Here is a 20,454-nt window from a genome sequence, read left to right as displayed (position 1 = left end):
GCAATATTGAGAAGGGGACACTGTGACTTGAAGACACATGAATTACTTTATTTTTTAAGCAACAACAAAATAAGAACCTTCTGAAGCCATTTGAGCCTCATCTGCCCCCATCCATGTATATTTAATTATATATAAAAGAAGATAATTACCTAGAAACATATGAACAGAATCTTGTTTAATCAAGATGCATGTCTATAACTTTCTGTAAATAGCCGCATGGCAATGCTGAGAGTCCCCTTGATCCCCAACCTCAGACCCATTTTACAGAACTGGTTGAGGCTGCTCCTTTGATTTTATGTTGTGTAAAGTCTTTGTCCCCCAGCCCCACCCCTGCCTCCTCCCATCGGGAAACCTCCCCATGGGAGTCATCAGTGGGCGGGAGTCGGTGCCTGCTCCAGTCCAGCCCTGCCTTGGGAGATGCTGGAGGTCACCCTGAAGTTCTGTTTGCTGCACATCTGTCTGCAGAGCCAACCCTTGGGGCCTGGTGCAGTGTCCAGCCTGGTGTCTGGCATCCCAGTAGCTTCCATGTTCTGTGTATGTGTGTGGTGTGCCCCTTCCTCCCACTGTCTGAATTCACTGAAAAGCCATAAAGGGGGCCTCCTGCTGGAGACTTGGCCTCCCTTGGCTGCTTCCAGGAGCCCCCGTGTCCCTCCAACTGGCTCCCCACAGAACACTTGTGAAGGGCTCACCTGTTGTCACCCCCTTCTGCTCCCTCAGTCCTGTGTCATGAGAATGGATGGTGTCCAGGGCTTCCAGTGGGGCCTTAGGTGATGCCCATGATGGCCCTGCCTGAGCTGGCCTCCTTGGCCTGGGTTCACAGTTCAGCTCCATCTCTATGCTGGGTGAGGAGCAAGCAGCAGTGGGACTCTATGGTTCTGGATACCTTTCCTGGGGTCCCTGTGGAGGCAACCAGGATTTTCAGGAGCAGCCAGTCAGTGGCTCAGCCAGGGGCTCAGCCAGGGATGATGGAACCATCCCTGCTTACTCACCTCTGTGGCGTGAGGGTCGTGGTGGTGATGGAGGAGGGACTCAGGGAGAGGCCGGTGAATACAGGGGCTGATGCTCTTTTCTCGTGTGTCCTCCTGCAGTCTGACAGAAAGCAGTCCAATAGCAGGGCGACCTCAGGGATACCAGGGCTCCCCTGAGAGTGGGGTGGGCAGGTCCAGCTGTGAGGGAGGCTCAGAGGCTCAGGCAGAGCAGGTGTGAACTAATCCCGCTGACCTTCACACCTGCTCCCCAGAGAAGCCCCAGCCAATTGCACCAAGTAGCAGAGAGGCGAGTAGAGGAGCCTGGGGGCTTCCGAGGCCTCAGGTCATCCTGTTGAACTGAGACAGACAGGTACCCTCCTGCCTGCCACCCCTGGCCCCATGGGCACCTGAGGGCAGTACTGCATGGGAAGGGCCCAGGATGCCTCAGGCCTGACAACTGTGATGAGTATGAGGAAGGACGGAGAGAACGGGAGGGTAATCAGGCAGGGCACATTCGATGAGGCCAGAGGTGGCGAGGCAGGCTTGCCCTGCACAAACCATAACACATGAGCACACAGAAGTCCCAGGGACTTTTGTGCTGGGACATGAAAGAGTGGGGAAGGTGGAGGGGACCATTTCCAAGCAGGCTGGAATCAAGCGTTTGGACGCGTGAAGACATGTCTTGCTTCCTCCAGCTCTCTCTCAGGCCCTCCCACTCTCCACACCCGTAGCAGCGACAGAAATTGAGGCAAGAGTTGAGAGAGAGCATCTGTCTGGTGAGGTGATGGGAGGAGTGTGCATGGGGCACCAGGAGTTCCTCCATCCCGCCTGCCTTAGCGATCAGGACTTTAGTGGGGCCTCTTCAAAGATGCTGACCCTTCTGCCCTGACTCCTGCCCATCTAAGGACTTGATTTGTTGCTTTCTGAAAACCCTGGGGCTGAAAACTTCAAAATCAGGGCCTGGCAGAGCCTAGCTTCCCCCAGGTCAGCCCACCAGGAGCCCTGCCTTTGTCTCCATAGGAAGGACACATGTACAGCCCTGCCCCCGGCCCATTCCCCACCTCTGCTTGGCAATGCTCTCCATCTCCCTTATGTGGACTCTTGTTCTTGTCTGATCTCTTGTCAAATTGTTATTTTGTAATGAGCTGCGTCTCCTTATTAAAGAAATGAGCTGAAAGAAACCTGGGGGTGGGGGGTGTCTCTGGTTGTTTTTGCTGCGCTGAGGTGGGGGTGAGGATGTGGGAGCTGCCTGTGAGGGTCAGTATGGTGGGTGAGGGTGGTGAGATGGTCCTGAGTCTCTGGCCTCTAACCCAGAATCTCCCTTCAGGGAAGCACCAAAAGGGGCTGAGGTCACCTCTCTCCTGGGGTTGGGGGAAGACCAGATTGGCACTCTGGTGGGTGCTGGGGCCCACACATCTCCTGAGGACACATGCCAGGCCTGTGGAATTGTGGGGAGGATGGTGGTGCCGGGGAACATTGTCTGGGAAGCTGGGCGGGGCGGGGTGGTGGTGGGGACTATATTGTTTAATTCCCTTCCACTAGAGCTGGTCTTAGGGAATAGCCACAGTCTGAGCCCAATGACAACAGGGAGGCTGGCCCTGGGAAATGCGAATTTGAAAAGTAAGAATTTCCACAAAGTCCTCAATTGTCTCTTTGCAAAGAACTTGAAATGTCTTTAACTTCTAAAGCAAAGATGTTAGGGACCAGGGATAGGGTTTCAGAATTTTTAGGGAAAGGGAGAGTAGGGCAGCATTGCCCCCAAAGACCAGGGAAGAGTAAAACTCCTTCTTCAGTTCCCACTTCTACCTGTCTCCTCTCCTTGAGGATAGACCAGCGGCTACCGTTTTCAGTTTACACCAGCACCTGTCCTCCAGGAACACCATTGGCTAGATGTGTGTTTGTCCATCAGGTCCAACAGCATGGGGGCAGTGAAGGCAAGCCAGGAACGGGAGCTGCCCACCTGAGGAAGCATGAGCCCAGATCCTTTAACATCTATCCTGTCTTGCTGCTTTAGTCTCTGAGGGTGGGTAGGGTGAGGGGCATGAGCCTTTCAGCAGGACTGGGATTGATCACCTGAGGGTCTCCTGGCTGAGAATGTGAGCTTTTTACTCTGCTAATAGGCTGTGGCCTTCTCCTTTCCCTGGACCACGTGACAGCTAGGTGATACTGTCGTCTCTGCAGACCTTACTACAACCAGTGGGGGTCAGAAAGAGAAACATTTGCAGTCTAGGAACCCTTTGCATCGGTCATGCTTCTTTGCCTCTGTTTTGCGCCCCAGGACAGGACTGAATTCTTCAACCATGACATCAAGTGTGTGTTCTGCTGCTGCTTGGGTTGCAAACAGCTGGGTGACAGCAGGGGAAAAGAATCTTCCCTCCCTGACCTCTCCCCAAGTCAGTGACCAGGGATTTCCGCTTGGCAGGAAACACAAGGCTGAGCAAAGCTAGAGGCAGGGCTTGCTGGATGGAGAAACCAGACCCAGAGCCTGGCTGCCTGGGGTCAGACCTGGCCACCCACGTACAAACCCTGCCAGCGGGCCTGAACAGCTCCTTTCTCGGCATGGCTCCTTCATTTTGAGTTTAGATTTAACCTTCAATAACCCCCAAGTTAACTACATTTGTAGTTTGGAACTACAGAATAGTTTTGGATCTCCCGACTTACCTAAACAATGACCTCATGAAGACTTATGTATACAGCAGATGACTAAGGGTGGTGGCAGGAGACTTCCATGAGCCCAAGGAAATCACCACCTAGACCTCAACTTTCCCAGGTACTAGAGTGTGCTAGTAGTCACCTGGATGGCCTCAACACCCTTATCACTTAAACCTGGTGTCTTCCCAGAAATAACCACACTCTTAGTTACTTGAAGCTTGGAACCTTGATATCTTCTTATGGTTCTTTTGAACTCCAATCTAGGCTTCTCCTTGGCCTGACTCCATTTAGGAAATTCCTTGATCCTACCAGAGACCCTTATCAGTGGCCATGACTCACTGTGGCTGTCCCTGGGGAAGGGGCCTCTATGTGGACAGGAGTTGTAGCAGGCTGGTGGGCAAGGCCCCCACCAATGGTAAAGAGGATGTAAAATCAGAAGAGGCTGCCCCAGATGTGAGAGTCTATAAATCCCATGCTCTGAACTGTAGAGACAGTCACAAAGTTAAAACACAGTTTTATTTACTCATTTATAAATACTGTTGTGTTTACAGGCATCATATAGATGTGAATATTATTATTCCCAAACTTTGAAACACAGAATACGCAATACTATATAATAACAACCAGTAAAACAAAACCGTTCATCTTAGGGTTGAAAGGCCACTCAAAATTGCATAAAAATACATTCAGTTCACAAAGGAAGTCTGGCTTCTTCTCCCTAAACACCCCCAACCCCACCCCATCCCTGGTGTATTTACAGTGGACTGAAGTTAATCCATACAACTCAGCTGACAAACAGTTATATCTGGTGCGTTAACCTTGGTGGAAATAGGGTGAAGGGTGGAGTAAAGACACAAAATGCTACCACTAAAATGGGAGAGGCATGGAGACACCAGGGTGATTCTTTTCACCCCTGTTGATCAAGGTCAGGGCAAAGACAAGAAGGAAGGAAAACCATAAAGCCAAAGTCTTGAGTGTGAACTACTCAACTGAGCATAGGCCGTATCTTCACCAAGAAGGATGCAAGGGTGAAACATTCCTTCCTTTTGCAGGGAAATCATTGCCTGGTGTGCCAGCCAGTGGTAGGCACAACCTTTCAAAAGTTCAAGGGATGCGAGCTAGAAAAGGAGGTATTCTGGATTGCTGCATCCTCTCAGAACCTTCTCCTACCCCGCAGCCTGCCTCCTGGTCTTTTTTCCTCCAAACTCTCTTTACGTGGCCTCTCTTCATCAGAAGGCAAGCGGGAATTGGTTCCGGGTTTCAGTAGAGTGGGAGAAAGGACAGGCAAAGGCACAGATATTAGGCGAGAGTCAAGCTACTTCTGGCCCTAGCATGTCCCTTGTTCAGGAACATGGGCCCAGGGGACCGGCACTCCGACTCTCAACTCTGATTTTGGGAGAACATTAGCGGCTCTTAAGAGGCTCCCCACCATCAGTGTGCCTTTCCTGAATCCTTGCTCTTTGAATGGGCTGAGCTGTTGCCACCAGATGCACTGATACACTGATTAGGTTTGTGCTGGGAAGACACACTTCTGTTTTAAGCTATAAACAGTCTCAGGACAAAGAGTAAACCAGATATGGCTACTCATGGTCTCCTTGGCCAGGCTATGGAGGAGTCATACGGGCCTACAAGTCAAACCTCATCTCTGAGGGGACATTAGCATAGCCAGGGAGCTTTGAAACTGGAAGAGGGGACAGTGATGGTGGTGGTGGTAGTTGGTATATCCAACTTCTCCAGGAATCTTGGCTGATTCATGGAAAACCACCTTTCTAAAGCACCCTTGGCTCCAAGTGAGAAAAGCAAGGAATTAAGAATGTGGAGGGAGATGAGAGGGAGAGGAGTGAAGTGTATGTTTATTCTGGAAGGACATAAGAGCATCCTGATGTCACCTTAAGGGGCCACCCAAGCAAATCTTTATTGGAAACATCAGGGAAAAGTTTGGAGGAGAAATAACAGAAAATATCACTCTGGCAGATTCACAGTCCAAAATGATAAGCAGATGAATTGGGGAACAGCTCAAATAGGTCCTTTGGGGGATTAGAAGGGAGGGGGAAAAACAAAAGATAGAATTTAATAATATACTTGGATAAAATTGGTTTCTGAGTTCTCATTTGTAATCAAGTATATGCCAGACCTCATTTTAAAAGCTCTAGGCTAGCAAATGTGCATGTGAACACACATAAGCTAGATGCAAGAGTTATCCCTAAATTGCTAAACCTTTTTAGGTAAGGCCAAAAACATTCATTAATGGTATTGTCTTTAGACACACCCACCACTTACTTACAGTTCTCCCGAAGGAGGGCTTCCGGGACACTGGGTTGTAAGCCAAACCTGGGTTCTATGTTCGCCCTCAACCCCAACTCTCAAAGGAGAAATGAATGCATCTTCTTTTACCATGCAGCTGCCGGCTGATGGTCAAGATTCTGTTTTTTCTCAGCCCTCAGAAATCACCTCATTCCTAATAGCTGTGACCAACAGTTCCTGGACTACAATGAAGTTGAAGTTGATCTATTTTACAATCTAATCAGAACACAAGAGATCAATAGCTGTCCCTGATAGGGTCTACTGCTTCCTGAGCAGTGTCAATACCCATTAAGGAAGCTGATTAAAATCTCTGCTCAGTTGGAGCCTGAGGGATGAAGTCACCAGTGAGACAGAACTCATCTCTGTGTGCCAAAGCTTTGGTTCTGTGAAACTCTCCTTCCCAGTACTTGCAGCTTCCACCCTGCTCTATGTCCAAAGCCCCTGGGCCTTCTGCCTTCTTCCCATCGCAGCACACAGCCACCTCCACTTCCAGGGTCTCTGCCCTTTCACTCCAATTACACCAGGTCCTGTAGGAGGCTTGCGAAAGCCAAGTGCTGTTCCATGCAATGTGGTTGTGTGGACTCCAGGTTTGTAAACACTTACTGCTTTGGTAGTCTCCTCTTCAGACCTGCTTTGAAGGAAAGATCATCTTGAATGGTATCAGAACCTCCTACTTCTGATAGTCCAAAATCCAGAGGGGCAGCTCAATGGAACTAAAGATTGAGGTTCTTATCGAGGAAAATTTTCTTGCTGCTGTAAGGCAGAGTTCAAGACAATGAAGCAGATGGTGCTAAGCAGAAAAACTATTAGTCTGCTATTTGGGTGTGAAGAGCCTATGTAGACCACATTTTGAGAAAGCTGAGGAAAGGTGGTTGAGGAAACCTATGAAGCAGCAGGTCTATTTCCTATTAAAACAACTTGTCCAAAGGCTGCCTGCAACAAATTGCTTTCTATCCATTTCTCCATGAGCTCCAATTTCCACCTCTGCAGGCTTTAATATTCTTACCAAGCCATCAGGAGGGAAAGCCATTGCAACATCATTCAATTACCCTCAATATTAAATTCACTTCCCAACAAGGATGAGAAGTCAACCTTGATGTGCTCATGTTAAACAGTTTAAATCCAGAAGAAAACAAAACATTTTGGACTTGGATTTTTGAGATTAGAAAGAATTTTTGAAGCAGAAATCCCAGTAAGTGTTCTGATCTTCCTAAGAATGAATAAATCACAGAATTTTAAGCCAAAAGGAAAGGGCACATAAAGATTATCCAGTCCAACCTCATTTTACAGACAGGGAGGGTGACCTGCCCAAAGTCACATGACTAAAAGGGGAAGGTGTAGCCTTGGAATACGATGTTCTGACTTCTAGGGTCTTACCTTTTTTCTGTTGCCTTTTTCTGTCCTCAAAGCTGCCTTGCTTATTGGGTTAGAAGAACTCACATGAGGGGTTAGACCCTGCCTTGAAAATCTGTATGGTGGGCTGGGCATGGTGCCTTACTCCTGTAATCCTATCACTTTGGGAGGCCCAGCCAGGTTGATTGCTTGACCAGCAGTTCAAGACCAGCCTGGGCAACATGGCAAAACCCCATCTCTACAAAAAAATACAAAAATTAGCTGAGCATGGTGGTGCATACCTGCGGTCCTAGCTGTTCGGGAGGGTGAGGTGAGAGGATCCCTTGAGCCTGGGAGGTGGAGGTTGCAGTGAGCTGAGATCACATCACTGCAATCCAGCCTGGGCAACAGAGTATGGTGATTAAGATCTGCAATAATAACTGGGCCTAGATTTAGGCCAATTGCACCACCTCTGATTGATAAGTATGTCCTTAAAGTGCCGTCAGTGCTGGCATAAACAATGGGGTTTGAGGGCCCCTGATGATATCTCTGAGGGAAGGATATCAGGGCTCCTGCAGTGTTACTTCACTGAAAAGCTCCAGTGGAATCAGTGGCTCATCTGGTAGAGTAGAATTTCCCTTTCATTTTTGCTTAAATGCTGAATCCTTTCTACTTTCTTTTTCCTCTTTGCACCTTTGGAGGTGCAAAGCCACCTGGAAGCTGAATAACTGGCAACACTTTAAATAGTTCTCTCTTCTCCAGGCTTCTTCTGCTCACTCCATGCCCACCTCAAGGGTGCCGACACTCACCAGTGGCCTGGACTGAAACACTGGCCTTTCTCTGAGAGGAGACAGTGTCTGTCTGTCGCTAGGAGAGGCTGCAAAGAGGCCAAAAATCCAGACACCTAACAAAGTACATGGCTTTGAGAGTTTCTTCTTCCATCATCTTTGGCTCAATTAAATGCCCCTAGTGGAGAAACAGTCAGTAGTTCACACACACTTTCATGGGATCCACAGACTATTAAGTTGAGTTTTAGCTTCCTTGCTTCCTGAGTGGAACCATCTAATAAGCACATGGTTTGGGGAAGGGAAATGGGTAAAATGTTGTAAAACAGTGATCTGAAATCTCACTCGTGGCCTCAGATAGCAATACATGAATCTAAGTCTTCTTAAACTTGGGGTGGGAACTAGCACAGAAACCACAGAAAACCCGGAAGAGAAGCAAACACATTCTGCAGTTGGAAGACAGGAAGGTTCTAGTGAACATCAAATGAGAATGGCCCACTAGAGAATCTGGTGCACTAAGTAAGCCCAAAGCAAGTCTATTCTTTAGATTCTTTAGTGGCAACACCCTGAGATTTGCGTAACCCTTTCGCTGGAGACTGGGATGGGGCTAGGGATCATCATACTCTGGAGCTATCTGGAAAGGGATCAGCAGCCCTGGAAAAACAAACTATAGCCACAGAATCTCTGGAATGGCCAAATCATTACTTTCAAAGGTGTGGCTCGGTTTTTGAAAAATAACAAATTAATGAAAACAGAGTTGTGCCAAGAACATTCTCTTTCCCATTCTGATATTTCATGTGAAGACTCTAAGTTAAGTGATAAACCTGTGCCACATGTTGTTGGCCAAGTCTGCAGCTATTTATTCAGCTTGAGCTGCCTGGGGTGCTCACGAGTGTCCAAACCAGCAGGTGAGGACTGAGGATTGTGGCCACTGAAGAGGCCAGTGGTAGGTACCTGTCCAAGCAGCACAAGAAAAGGGAGACCTGTTGATGCCAGTATCCAGAGAGAATTGCTGACTAGTAGAAGGCCTATAACTACCACCTCATGGGGCTTCCAGACAATGCAGTTGTGAAGGAATGGTATTTTATTTCTGGAGATAGACCAGAAATCAGTTCATCTAATAAAATTAAATGCATAAGAGAAAGTACCTGAAATTACCTAGGACAGTTTACACTTACTTTCATGAGTTCCTGGCCATAGAATCCAGTATTCCTGAGATTGAAAAGCTTGCAAATTTCTTGTCACAAGGAAAACTTTCTGGCAAGAAAAGTCAGCTTTAACATGAAAGGGCCATGTGAAGTGGCAGGGGTGCAACACCAATCTAAGAGTTTTGAGAACCTGCCCCCAATGCTTTTGAAAGGCACAAACAGATCTGAGGGGACTCTCTGTAACCCCTTTCCCTGGTCTACTGAGTGGAAAAGGATCAAGATGTATTCCCAATAATCCAATTTTCTTTTCTTGAGAAAGTAGTATCATCTTCCTTCCCCAATACTCAAAATGTTCCAGGATAATCAATAAGTCAACACCTTATATTGATTTCCTCTCCCAGAATGAAGGAAATGCTTATGGTGAGAGATATAAAACTTATTACGCTAATTTAGCATTCCCTGAGAACTGAACTTACAGTACTCCCATGATAATCCAAAGTCCCAAGACAGCAGCAGCTTCTCTTGAAAAATGGTTGGAAATGGAAGACAGAATTTTATATACTCTAAAAATGGGGTTTTGTCAGAGGAAACATATCTCCTGTTATGGAATTGGGATCTTGAATTACAGCTTCTAGTTTAAAAAGCATGTGATGTTTCAGAGGGAGGGCCATGGACAGCTACACGTCACGTCAGGAAAGGAATCAACAGACAGAGGTAGTGTATGTTAAGGGAATGAACCACTCTAAACACTGAATATCATTGGTAATCCTAAAATGATGAGGATTTAATGACTTGCACACTCAAGTGAACCAAGGGATAAAGCTCCTACAAAAGGAAAATACTGTAAGTATTAATGCTAGGTTCTCATCAAGAACTAATGGTTTAATTTTGCACTGGATTTGTAGAGTATTCTTTCCAGGCCTGGGCATGATATTTTAAAGGCTAGTTTTGTCTAGAGGAGGATGGCCAACATGTGACAGGAAAGAAAAGCATGCCATATGAGGAATGACTGAAAGGACTAGGGTAACAGCAGCTCAAAGTAAGACTGAGGGGGAGACCACCCACTGCACATATCTGAAGAGTTGTTAAAGAGTTGCAGATAGTAGATCTGGACTACAAGGAGAATTCATAGGCAGACTTCAGCTGATATCAGGAAAAACTCTTTCGATTAGAGTTGCCCAACTTTTGAGTAATAAATGCATAGCCACCAGAGGCTACCTGACCATGCCCATGGGTCAAAGCTGTGGTAGCAGGGGTCCCTGTGACACAATAATAGAAACCTGGACCTAATGACCTCTGGGCCTTGCCACTCTAAACTTCCATGACTCTCATCAATGGGTTGAAAGTACTTCATTCCATTAAACCTCTATTAAGTGCCATTTCCCCTATTAATTTCCAAGGAAGTAAATCTCTCCCCTAAATCTAACCACTGGAAATAATCAAATTCACCACTATTCTCACAGCCCAGTGGGCTGCTATCTTCCACCTTCTTTGCCACAATGTTGCAAGTGGCCTCAGATACTTGACCTTCACCATATGTGTCTTTCCAGCCTGCTTCCACTTCCTAGTCCATCTCCCAACAATCTCCCCTCCCCACCTCTCATTCCTCCTTGCACTGACTTCATTTCTCATTAGAAGCAGGTGTCAGAGCGAAGAGAGGAAAACAAGGTCAAGGAAGTGAGGCAGAATGGGGTATTCAGAGCCAGATTTTCTTATAAAGAAAATCACTTTGAAGGGGGAAGTGGGAGATGAAAACAATGAGCTGACACTTATGCCATAGTCTAGCTTTCAGGGCAGTGGTGCTGCCACCAAGGCACCAGAGTGATGATTTTCTTGTCTCCAGAATAATGATTCCCCACAACAGCCAAAGACAACTGAGGTCAGGTGCTCTGTCCTAGCTTTTATACCATTGAGTGAGGGAGTGGGGGAGGGAAAAAAATAAAAGGATAGAAAGGAAAGGAATAAATGAAGCCAGGGCCATTTGAGCCTTGAAGAAAGGGCTAGGTATGAGGGAGGAATAAAGGTTAAAACTAGTTAGGGAGATTACTGGGTGTTGATAGAAAAAATACAAGTCAGTTCCTGAGAGGTGAAGAAGAATAGAGCACCTCAATGCAGTCACTGTCACCTTGAATGCTAACAGCTCCGGAGGCCATCTGATGATCAATTCAACATCCTGCTGTTTCTCTTGACACCCCAATCAGGATCCCGGAGTGGCTACCACAAGACTCACCTATATCAGAGGACACTGGGTCAATGTAAAAAGCTGAAGGATACTGATTTGGGTAGAAGCCTTACATGTTTGGACCAAATCCAATGTGGACAAAGTAGCTGAGCAGCAGGAAGTTCAGGGGTCCACAGCTGAGCCTAGTGTACTCCCCAGAGCATTCTCCAGATTGCTCGAATTATCACAATCATGCTTCAATTAAAACTGTCATAAAACTTGGGATAGGGGTTTTGGAAGAACAGGGCATTGAAAGTGCAGAGAAAATGTAGAGTGTATAGAGGTGACTGAAGACGGTGTTAGAAAGAAGTGTCCTTCCACCAAAACATCCATTTCTTTTGGTTGGAAGGCAAGGACTGGAAAAGAGGGGTGGGGGCAGTAAATACTGTCCCTTTGTTTCCTCATAAATCTGGAGCCTAGCCTATTTGGACAGTTTGCTGATGACTCTGATGAGGGCACCATTTTCATCTTTCAGTCTCTGGTTGTCGGATTTCAGTTCTGTTAACACCTGTAGGGTGACAGAGGGAAAGGTGAGTTAGAGCCTGGCAGGATCCTCCTTTGCCCTCCCTGACCAGGCCAGGCCAGCCCGGTGATCAGGGCCTTTTGAGACAATGTGTCTCATGGTCCCTTCTCCAGGAATAAAATTCCTTTCAATCTTCCTATTTATTGAGTTGGTATTGTTAATCTTTAGGGAGATTATAGCTCCTCCATCTTTTGAGCTGGCATATTTAGCAGTAATATCTTATTTCTTTATAGGCAGACCTCACATTTCACACTGTATATCCTTTCATTCTATTGAATCAGTAACCACTTTCAATTTCTCCTGCCCTTAAACTCACCCCTAGTCTAAAGAAACTGGGGAGAGAGCCCAAATGGGCTAGTGAGGACATAGGGAAAGAATTCAGAAAGCGGGTGGTGGTCAACTAGAAGAGTTAAAGGAGGATACTGCTTCACATCTCATCAAAAACAAGAGCAAAGGCCACAGAGGCAGCACTCGGCTTCCTGCCATATGCACAAGATGATTTAAGGGTCCTCCACTTGGTGCCTTCGGTGAATAATCTTCCAAATTCTTGCTGGCCATACTATACATATCCACTTTCAACCATTAAAATTCAGAAAACTTACAGTCACAGAGCTGTCAGGCACAGTGAACACTAGGCATGTATTTAATCCTTGCCAAAGCTCCCCACTGACAGTCACCAAAGGATACCCAGAGGACTTATCAGCAGTTTTAGGGGATGGCATTGTAATTCACAGAAACAGATGCTTGTCAGGCAGGGGAGGGAGTTGAAACTCAATTTTATCAGTTCTGCCATCTCGGAACATTACACATACTGTTGTCTAACTTGTGAAAAAAAGGAAAACTAACAGCCTCAAGTCCCATCCTGGAAGTCCAAGTCTTTGTTACATGATCAGGCACTTTTGACAAGTACGCTGTGCATCTGAAAAATCCTAATGGGATGTTGATAAGGGCACAGTTTATGTGTGGGTCCCACTGGCAGCAAGAGCGATTTAGGACAGCGGGTAAGTGTATCACCACTATGCAGGCTACAGAAAGCTACATTTGTATCTGTTCAATACAGGTGTCCTTTGACTAGTCATTTAAACCTACAGGACCCCAGGGGCAGGTAATGCCCCCAGTAAAGGGTGACCTGGGCTGAGGTGTTATGAGGCCTATTTAGTTCGAGCTCTGGCTCTGCCATTAACCACTTAGGAGATCTAACTGTGCCTTAAGGAATATAATCTGTTTCCTTGATCTCTCAGGGAAGATATAGGTTAAATTATATAAATATATGTGTATGTACACAAATATGCATCACAGATACATAATTCGTATCAAGGAAATAAAAGGAAAATTACTGAATATCTATAATGTGGACGGCACTGTGCTAGAGGGTCTCCCTAGTGCCTCATGAGATTACGATACAGTTGTTATCCCGAGTTCTACAAATGAGGAAATGAAAAGTGCCAGAACTAGTTCAAGGCACCCAGCAAAGCTAATACTGAATCCCAATGTGCCTGACTCCAAAGATCCTTCTTTTATTACACGTGGGATGGAAAACAAAACACCAAAAATGTTTGACGCCTAGAAACTGAAATTCCAGCATTGTCTTTGTCACTAGTGATCTATTACTTTAGGCAGATCACTCACCTTCTCTGCATTTCTATTTTTGTGCTTCTATAAGAACAACAGTCTCTGTCCTACTCTCTCCTACGGTAGGGACTCTGTGAGGCTCACAGGAGGTAACAGATGTGGAAGTGTGTTGACATACATACTCAGCTTTGCGATACTGAGTGTTCCTACAATCACTGTGAGTTTTCTCATGACTGTGGGAGGGCAGGCAAATAATCTGCAAACTTTATTAAGAAGACTTTGATCCAGAAAATATAAAAATAAAGTTGCAGTCCTTTGACCCTGGTCTCCTACCCCTGATTTAATCAAAGCAGCTCTGGCTGCCCTCTCCTTCATTCCTCTATCCCTGTAGCTTTGTCTACCAGACTGAATGCTTGGAAACTCATTTCAATGAGATTTTTAGAAAAAACCCAGGGTGGCCTCATGTTTCCGTGTTCAATCTGCTCTTTAATGCCCCATCCTGGGGCTGTAGCTTGGGTATAACTGAGACTGTGAAAGCCACATTTCCATAATAGGATTCCATAGGTAGGAAGAAGCTATATATGGCAATGGATTACATTTCCCTGCTTAGCAGCTCATCAAATCAGAACTGAGCTGCCTTAAAAAATGTATAAATAACTTGTAGAGTCTTGTAGAGTTTTAGTGATTTATTTCCACATTAAGAACTCAATTCCTTGAAAAAAAATTTGGACAAGGCAGTTTTGCAGCTGCAACATGCTACAGTTGACATCTAAAGGGAGTGGCAAAAAGTGTAAGAGGTGGAATGTAGAAATCAAGGCGGGGTGAAAGCCTCACAAAGTTCAAACTCAGAAGAGAGAGGGGGAAATGAACAGTGTTATCTAATATCCACTTGAAGTTAAATAATGGTTAAATAAGAACACATGTGAAAGTACGATATAAGTATGAAGTTTAACAAAGCTTTATCATTTTAAATCTCTGGATCTTAGTTTCTTAATTTTTAAGTTCCCAGCTTACCACAATTTGGTGTTAAAGATACCCTGGGCAAATAAAATTAAGTACACATTTCTCAACTATTACTTCTTACAGTCTTTGAGGAATGTGTTAAAGAGGAAGGGGCTATAGGGGTCCTAAAGCTTCAGAGACATAGGGCAAGGTTAGCCGTAGGTTGAGAGGGACTCAGGATGAGTCTTACATGAGCTGTCTTGCTTTTAACTCCAAGGAAAGTGGGAAGGGAGTTCCCTCTGGTATTTTGTTGGTAAGTGGTTTGCTCTACATGCTGAGATAAGATGATTTTTCCAGGGAACTATTAAAAGAAAAAAAGGTAGAGCAAAATCTCTCGATTGCACTGCCAGTTTGGCTTAGTTATCTCATCCTTCCTTCTGGCAAGAATCGGCAAGCTTTTTTTGTAAAATGCCAGACAACAAGTATCTTAGGATTTGCAGGTCAAACAGTCTCTGTTGCTACTCCTCAGCTCTGCTGTTGTAGCACAAAAGCACCCGCAGACATAACGATAATATGTAAACAAATGAGTATGGTTCAGTTCCAATAAAACTTTTATTTTGGACATTGAAATTTGAATTCCACATAATGTTTGTGTTCATATGTTGTAAAATATTATTCTTCTTTTGATTTCTTTTTTGACTATTTGTATGGCTTATGGGCCATACTGGTGGGTCACAGTTTGCTAACCCTTGCTATGGTCATATACCAGGCAATGGCTTTCTTCACAGCAGCAAAATCTTTTGGTAGGTAAATGGCTCTTCAGAAGTTAGGCTTTGACAAGGACGTCACAGTGCTGAGAAAGCAGAATGCTGCCCTTCCTCCCTCAGCTGTAATACTGGGGGCACAGTGTAGTCGCTCAATAGATCCTTCTCGCATTGTTTGGGCCATATGCTTAACAAATGGTTAAAACTGTGCCAAATACGCAGACAGCTTATATTACAGTGGTGAAAAGTTTGCACTCTGGAACCTGACATGTTTGGTTTGAATTTTGGTTCTATCACTTACTCTCGGAGTGACCTTGGGCAAGTTATTTAATCTGTGACTCAGTTTTTTTTCATTTTTACAATAATGGTTTTGGAGAATAAATGAGAAAAACTATATAAAGCATTCAGCACAGGCCTTAATAAACGACAACTGTTAAGGATATTAACTACTGAAAGCATGAGATCTAGTTTTGCCCCATATCCTATATGATCTTGCAACAAAGGGATACTAAAAATAACTGGGACTTTTTTGGGGGGGTCCCTAGTTTGCCCTAAGTAAAAATTTCCAGGAATCTTGAGGCTAACTTTAAAGCATGGAGTCTGGACCTAACAGTGGCTGCTTACAGCCAGGTCATGGTAGGACTTCCCTTTCAATTTTCTTTCTGCCTATGACAGCATCTACAGCGGGATATTAGCTCAGTCCTATGATAATTCGGGTGATTCAGTTCTAGTGGATATTAGTTGCCAGCTACTAACCCTGAAGGCAAAAGCAAATAGGCTGAAAGAAAGAACAGGCTCTGGTCAGGACTAATTAGATTGTTGCTGACAATTAAAAATTCATCTCAGAGGAGTGGTGACCCCATCATACCATCTTGAGATAGAAAAACCAGTTGTCTGTGAGCTTGTCTTTCAGATCCATAGCCAGGGAAAGGTTCCAGTTTGCCAAGCACATTTTTAGTTCTCAGTTGAAAATAAATCCCTGCTCTCTGCTCCACTGCCTGCCATCTCCTTTGCAAAGCTGGCCCCATTAGGGAGGGCCTGGCTCCATGAGGGTCTCATTTATATAAGCTGTGTTCTGCCTCACAGCCCACACACTAAGGACAGGGAGGGGCACATCTCTAGGGCCCAAAGATTTGTGACAGGAATGAGAGATATGCCTCCTAAGGAGGGAGAAGAAAGCAAAGACTACCGCAGAAGGAGGCAAAGAATGCTTATCCAATTATGCTTGAATAGTGGGATGGAGAGTGTTTTTGCTGGTAGTGGAGCTGGGCAGGAACAGTCTCAACCTTGAATTTTAGTCCTCTCCATCGGTAATGTTGTCAGCCATAAGGATCGTCTGGTATCCAAAGGGCTGTGATTCTTAACCATGGTTGTACAAAGAATCAACAGAAGAGCTTTGAAAAAATACTGATGTCTGGGTCTCAACCCAGACCATTGATTATTTGGGGATGGACCCAGACATCCCTATGTGTATATGTTAAAAGCTATGTATATGTTTAAAATATACCCATAGGTATATGTTAAAAGCTCCTGGATGTTTCTTGCAGCCAAGACTGAGAGCCCCTGACCTTGGTTACCCAAGGCCCAACCCCAACTGCTCCAGGGGAGTGGGTTGCACTTGGGTTACTATTGTCTAAGAAAGATCAATCTCCATTTGGCAATGACCCTGTCAATGAAATATGTATATGTGCATGTACATAGGTATATGCACACACTGTGTATACCTATGTGTAGCTGAGTGAACAAATTCATACTCGGTCTCTAGGGGAAGAGAAGGTAATGTGGTGACCTTATCAAATGAATATACTGGTAGCCCAGTTGAGGTCTCACTGCCTCCCTTGACCTAGGCTGTTATGTCTCATTCTATGATCTCAGTCCTGGCTGCTTCTATCTGCAGATAAACAAGCCTTACAGGAACCTGCATATGGAGGCTCGGATGGAGGGGATGAGCACAGAGCTTCTGGGACTAACAAGAAGACTGAACCTGCCTGGAGTAGTGGAGGAGGGAAGTGAGTTGGAGAGGAGGGACAAGAACTAGAGCTCCTGGGTGTCCGAGGACTCGACGGACTCCGAGAGTCTGGCCACCACTCGGGTCAGGGCCCTGTTCTCAGCCTGCAGTTGCTCGTTCATCTGCTTCAAGGTTTGAATCTGTTTTAGCTGGTGGAGGTTCTGTAGAGAGTGAGACATGAAAAGGACAGACAGACAAGACAGAGAGAGACAAGACAGACCAGAGGAGAGAAAAGTAGGACAAAGAAATCACGTGACTTTTTGTTTTTGTTTTTAGTTTGCATGCAAGAAAGGAAATGAGAAAGGCAGCAGTCATGGAGCAAATGGGGGGCAGGTGGAAGGATGAGGGAGAAAAGCAACAGGGAAGGAGAGCTGTGTCTGATTCTTGGCTAAGATCTAAATAAGCCATATGAATATAACCGCCAGGTTCTCAAAAGGCACATATGGATTGCTTTTGAGAATGAAAGCCCAACATGTGGTTTGGAGCCTTCTGAACCAAATTAACATGGTTGAGGCATAACTTCAGGGACCCTTCATCATGACTGAGATTAGAGCTGAGGACTTGGTGTGTTCTTAAATCTAGCTGCTGCCCCTTTCTCTCTCCCTTCCTCTAACCTTCCCCCCATACTCAGCTCCTCACCCTCACTTTGTTTGTTTATTTATCTGAGATAGGGTCCGACTCTGTCACATTGGCTGGAGTGCAGTGGCACAAAACTGAAACATCTGCCTCCCAGGCTTAAGCCATCTTCCCACCTCAGCCTCCTAAAGTAGCTGGGACTACAGGCATGCACCACCATATGTGGCTAATTTTTATATTCTTTGTAGAGACAGGATTTCGCCATGTAGTCCAAGCTGGTCCCAAATTCCTGAGGTCAAGCAATCCTCCTGCCTTAGCCTCCCAAAGTGCTGGGATTACAGGTATGGGGCACTGCACTTGGCCTCATTTATTTTAAAAAAATAAAACAAGGAAAATAAAAGAGAGGCCTATTATTTAAGCACTTTTTTTTTTGGCCAGGGCATGTACTGTTTAGAAGGTTAAAGTGACACATACCCAAATAAGAAAGAACTGTCAGCTCTTTGGATCGTCCTCTAACCCGCTTTGTAGGAAGCTTCATTAACCCTGCTAGTTTTCCTCTGCAGTCCCGAGAGATTGTTTCAGGATCCAATAACTGCTAACCTGTCTCTGACCTGCTATATGATTATATGCATCACTAAATTCACAGCTAACTGTGCTTTCTTTGTCTCAGTTCAAGCAGTTTGGGAGCTGCTTAAAGGTGTTCATAAACAGACTCATACTCTGGAAATTATAGCTGTGCAAAAAAGCTGGAGAAATCATAAATGTCCAATGATAATGAAACTAGTTGGACCAATGTGCTAGTCCAGCCCTTTCTGTCTGTCAGTGTTGCAAGTGGAACAGAATAACCAGTCCACAGACATTCTTCCTGATACCCCATATTCCATAAGACATTTAAAGACTTTAATAAATGGAATTATATCAAAGGCCTGCTGACTCTGCTACTGTCCTTCCTAAGTAGTCATCTGCACTGCCCCGAAACAGACCATCAACTTTTTGGGAGGAGAATAATGATTTTTTATGCAAATGGGGTTTCATGGATGAGGATGGACAATCCTGTGGGTTATAATGACTATAGAAAGGTGGCCAGGTATCAGAGAAAAATCTCTCATATCTATATGATGGGAAGGATAGAAATGAAAGATTAGTAGAGTTATAGTTGTTTGGGAGTGAAGAAGCAAGAAAATGAAAGGTAGCATGAAGGGGAAAAACAGTGAAAAGGAAAAACAAGCAGAGACAAACTGCTGAATCTCTCTTTTCCCAAAGAGAAAGAATGACCACCTTGGAATAAAGGTCTAGCCAAACTGTCTCATGTAGCCATTGGAGGGTGAGGACTGGGCAATCTTCTTTGCTCACTGTAAGCATCTTGGCCATGGTGAGGATAGAGGAGGGAGATCATGGTACAGCATATGGAAAAGATTAAAGCAATGGGCAGGGACCAAATTTAAAAACCAATGGAAAGTCCCTGGCTCTCACCCTTCTTTGATGTTGACATTGGAACAAAGCTTTCAACATAATCATTGTCAAACAATTGTCATTGTATGAAGTGGTACTTGCCTCCCAGGGAATAACATTAAAGACATGAATGATGAATGTGACTCAATCTAACAAGTGAGTATAAGCAGATCAAGGTGAAAGACTTTGGAAGTTATCAGCATGAGGGAGAGAGGCAGGAAACAATCTGGTGGAATGTTCTATAGGAAGCAGTATTGAAAACAAGGCAAGGCAAGGAGGAGAGGAGAAGGGGCAGGGCCCAGCACAGAATGGGCAAGGGCAGGGCTAAGGAGCAGGGTCAGCTAGTAATCTTTCCAAATAAAAATAAAAATTCCAGGATCAATCTAAAAGGCAATTGGTTGCTGGGTCCCTCTCATGCAAGGACCTAGGAAAGGAAGGGGAGGTCTGACAAGGAGGCTGATGCTGAATGGAGGATGCAGTAGAGAAGTAATCACATCAGATGTGGGCCAAGACCAGGTGCAGGCCTGGCACAGCTCACATTGACATGCACACCTGTCAGAAGTTGGCATATAATCCTACTCCAATCCAGGATCTGGGTGGAGTTTCTCCTGATGAGAATTCATAAATACTTACCTTTCCAATAAAAGTCAAGAAAGACACAACACACCTCATAACCACAGAGCCACATATACATCTGGGTTAGCCCATCTCATGGTTCCCCCATTTCACCTGGCCTTTGTACTTTATTTGGTAGAGTTAGAAAAATAGGACTGAAGTCACTTTCTTTCCTTGAGTAATCTACTGTATTTTTAAGGGTTCACTGGAGATCAGCCCCCTCTAATGTTCCCTACTGATTGCTCCAAGAAGGTTTGAGCATCTGTACAAAATGAACATGCAACAAGCATGACCAACTGGCCCAAGCTCTACTGGGTCCCAGTTCAGCAAGAAAGTCACCTGTACCTTTGGCTGCCTAGTACAGAGAGATTTTGGCCATTAATCACTCTAGCAATCACCATAAATCATAGTCTGAATGAAGAGCTTGATAGCTAAACAAGCATTTTCTTAGACTCACTTAGGGCCAGTCATACCAATTTTATATTTATATATCTGTGTCTTTGAAGGTTTTGCCTTCAAGTAGGTACAGACAGAAACATAAAACTGGTGAGATGCAAAGGCACGAATGCTTCTCCCCCTTAGTCCTCTAGGG

At 45.2% G+C, this 20,454-nt stretch overlaps 1 protein-coding gene across 5 annotated transcripts in view; it reads right to left on the bottom strand.

The window, feature by feature from the left end:
• Positions 1 to 11,074: 11,074 nt before the first annotated feature.
• The window catches only part of PPP1R12B (protein phosphatase 1, regulatory subunit 12B), a 252,031-nt gene continuing 242,651 nt past the window's right edge, over positions 11,075 to 20,454 (bottom strand). For 3 of the 5 annotated variants that reach the window (XM_011931766.1, XM_011931769.1, XM_011931770.1), the window contains one exon: positions 11,075 to 11,918. In XM_011931766.1, coding sequence (XP_011787156.1) covers positions 11,832 to 11,918 — 87 coding nt within the window. In that variant the 3' untranslated portion in view covers positions 11,075 to 11,831. Of the gene's footprint in view, positions 11,919 to 17,199; positions 17,381 to 20,454 lie in introns of all 5 variants that reach the window. The other 2 variants (XM_011931768.1, XM_011931765.1) reach the window with 2 other exon arrangements.

The sequence above is a fragment of the Colobus angolensis genome, unplaced genomic scaffold (assembly GCF_000951035.1).
Source record: "Colobus angolensis palliatus isolate OR3802 unplaced genomic scaffold, Cang.pa_1.0 Scaffold91, whole genome shotgun sequence".
NCBI classification, from domain to species: Eukaryota; Metazoa; Chordata; class Mammalia; order Primates; family Cercopithecidae; genus Colobus; species Colobus angolensis.
This window is presented reverse-complemented; position numbering and strand designations above follow the sequence as displayed.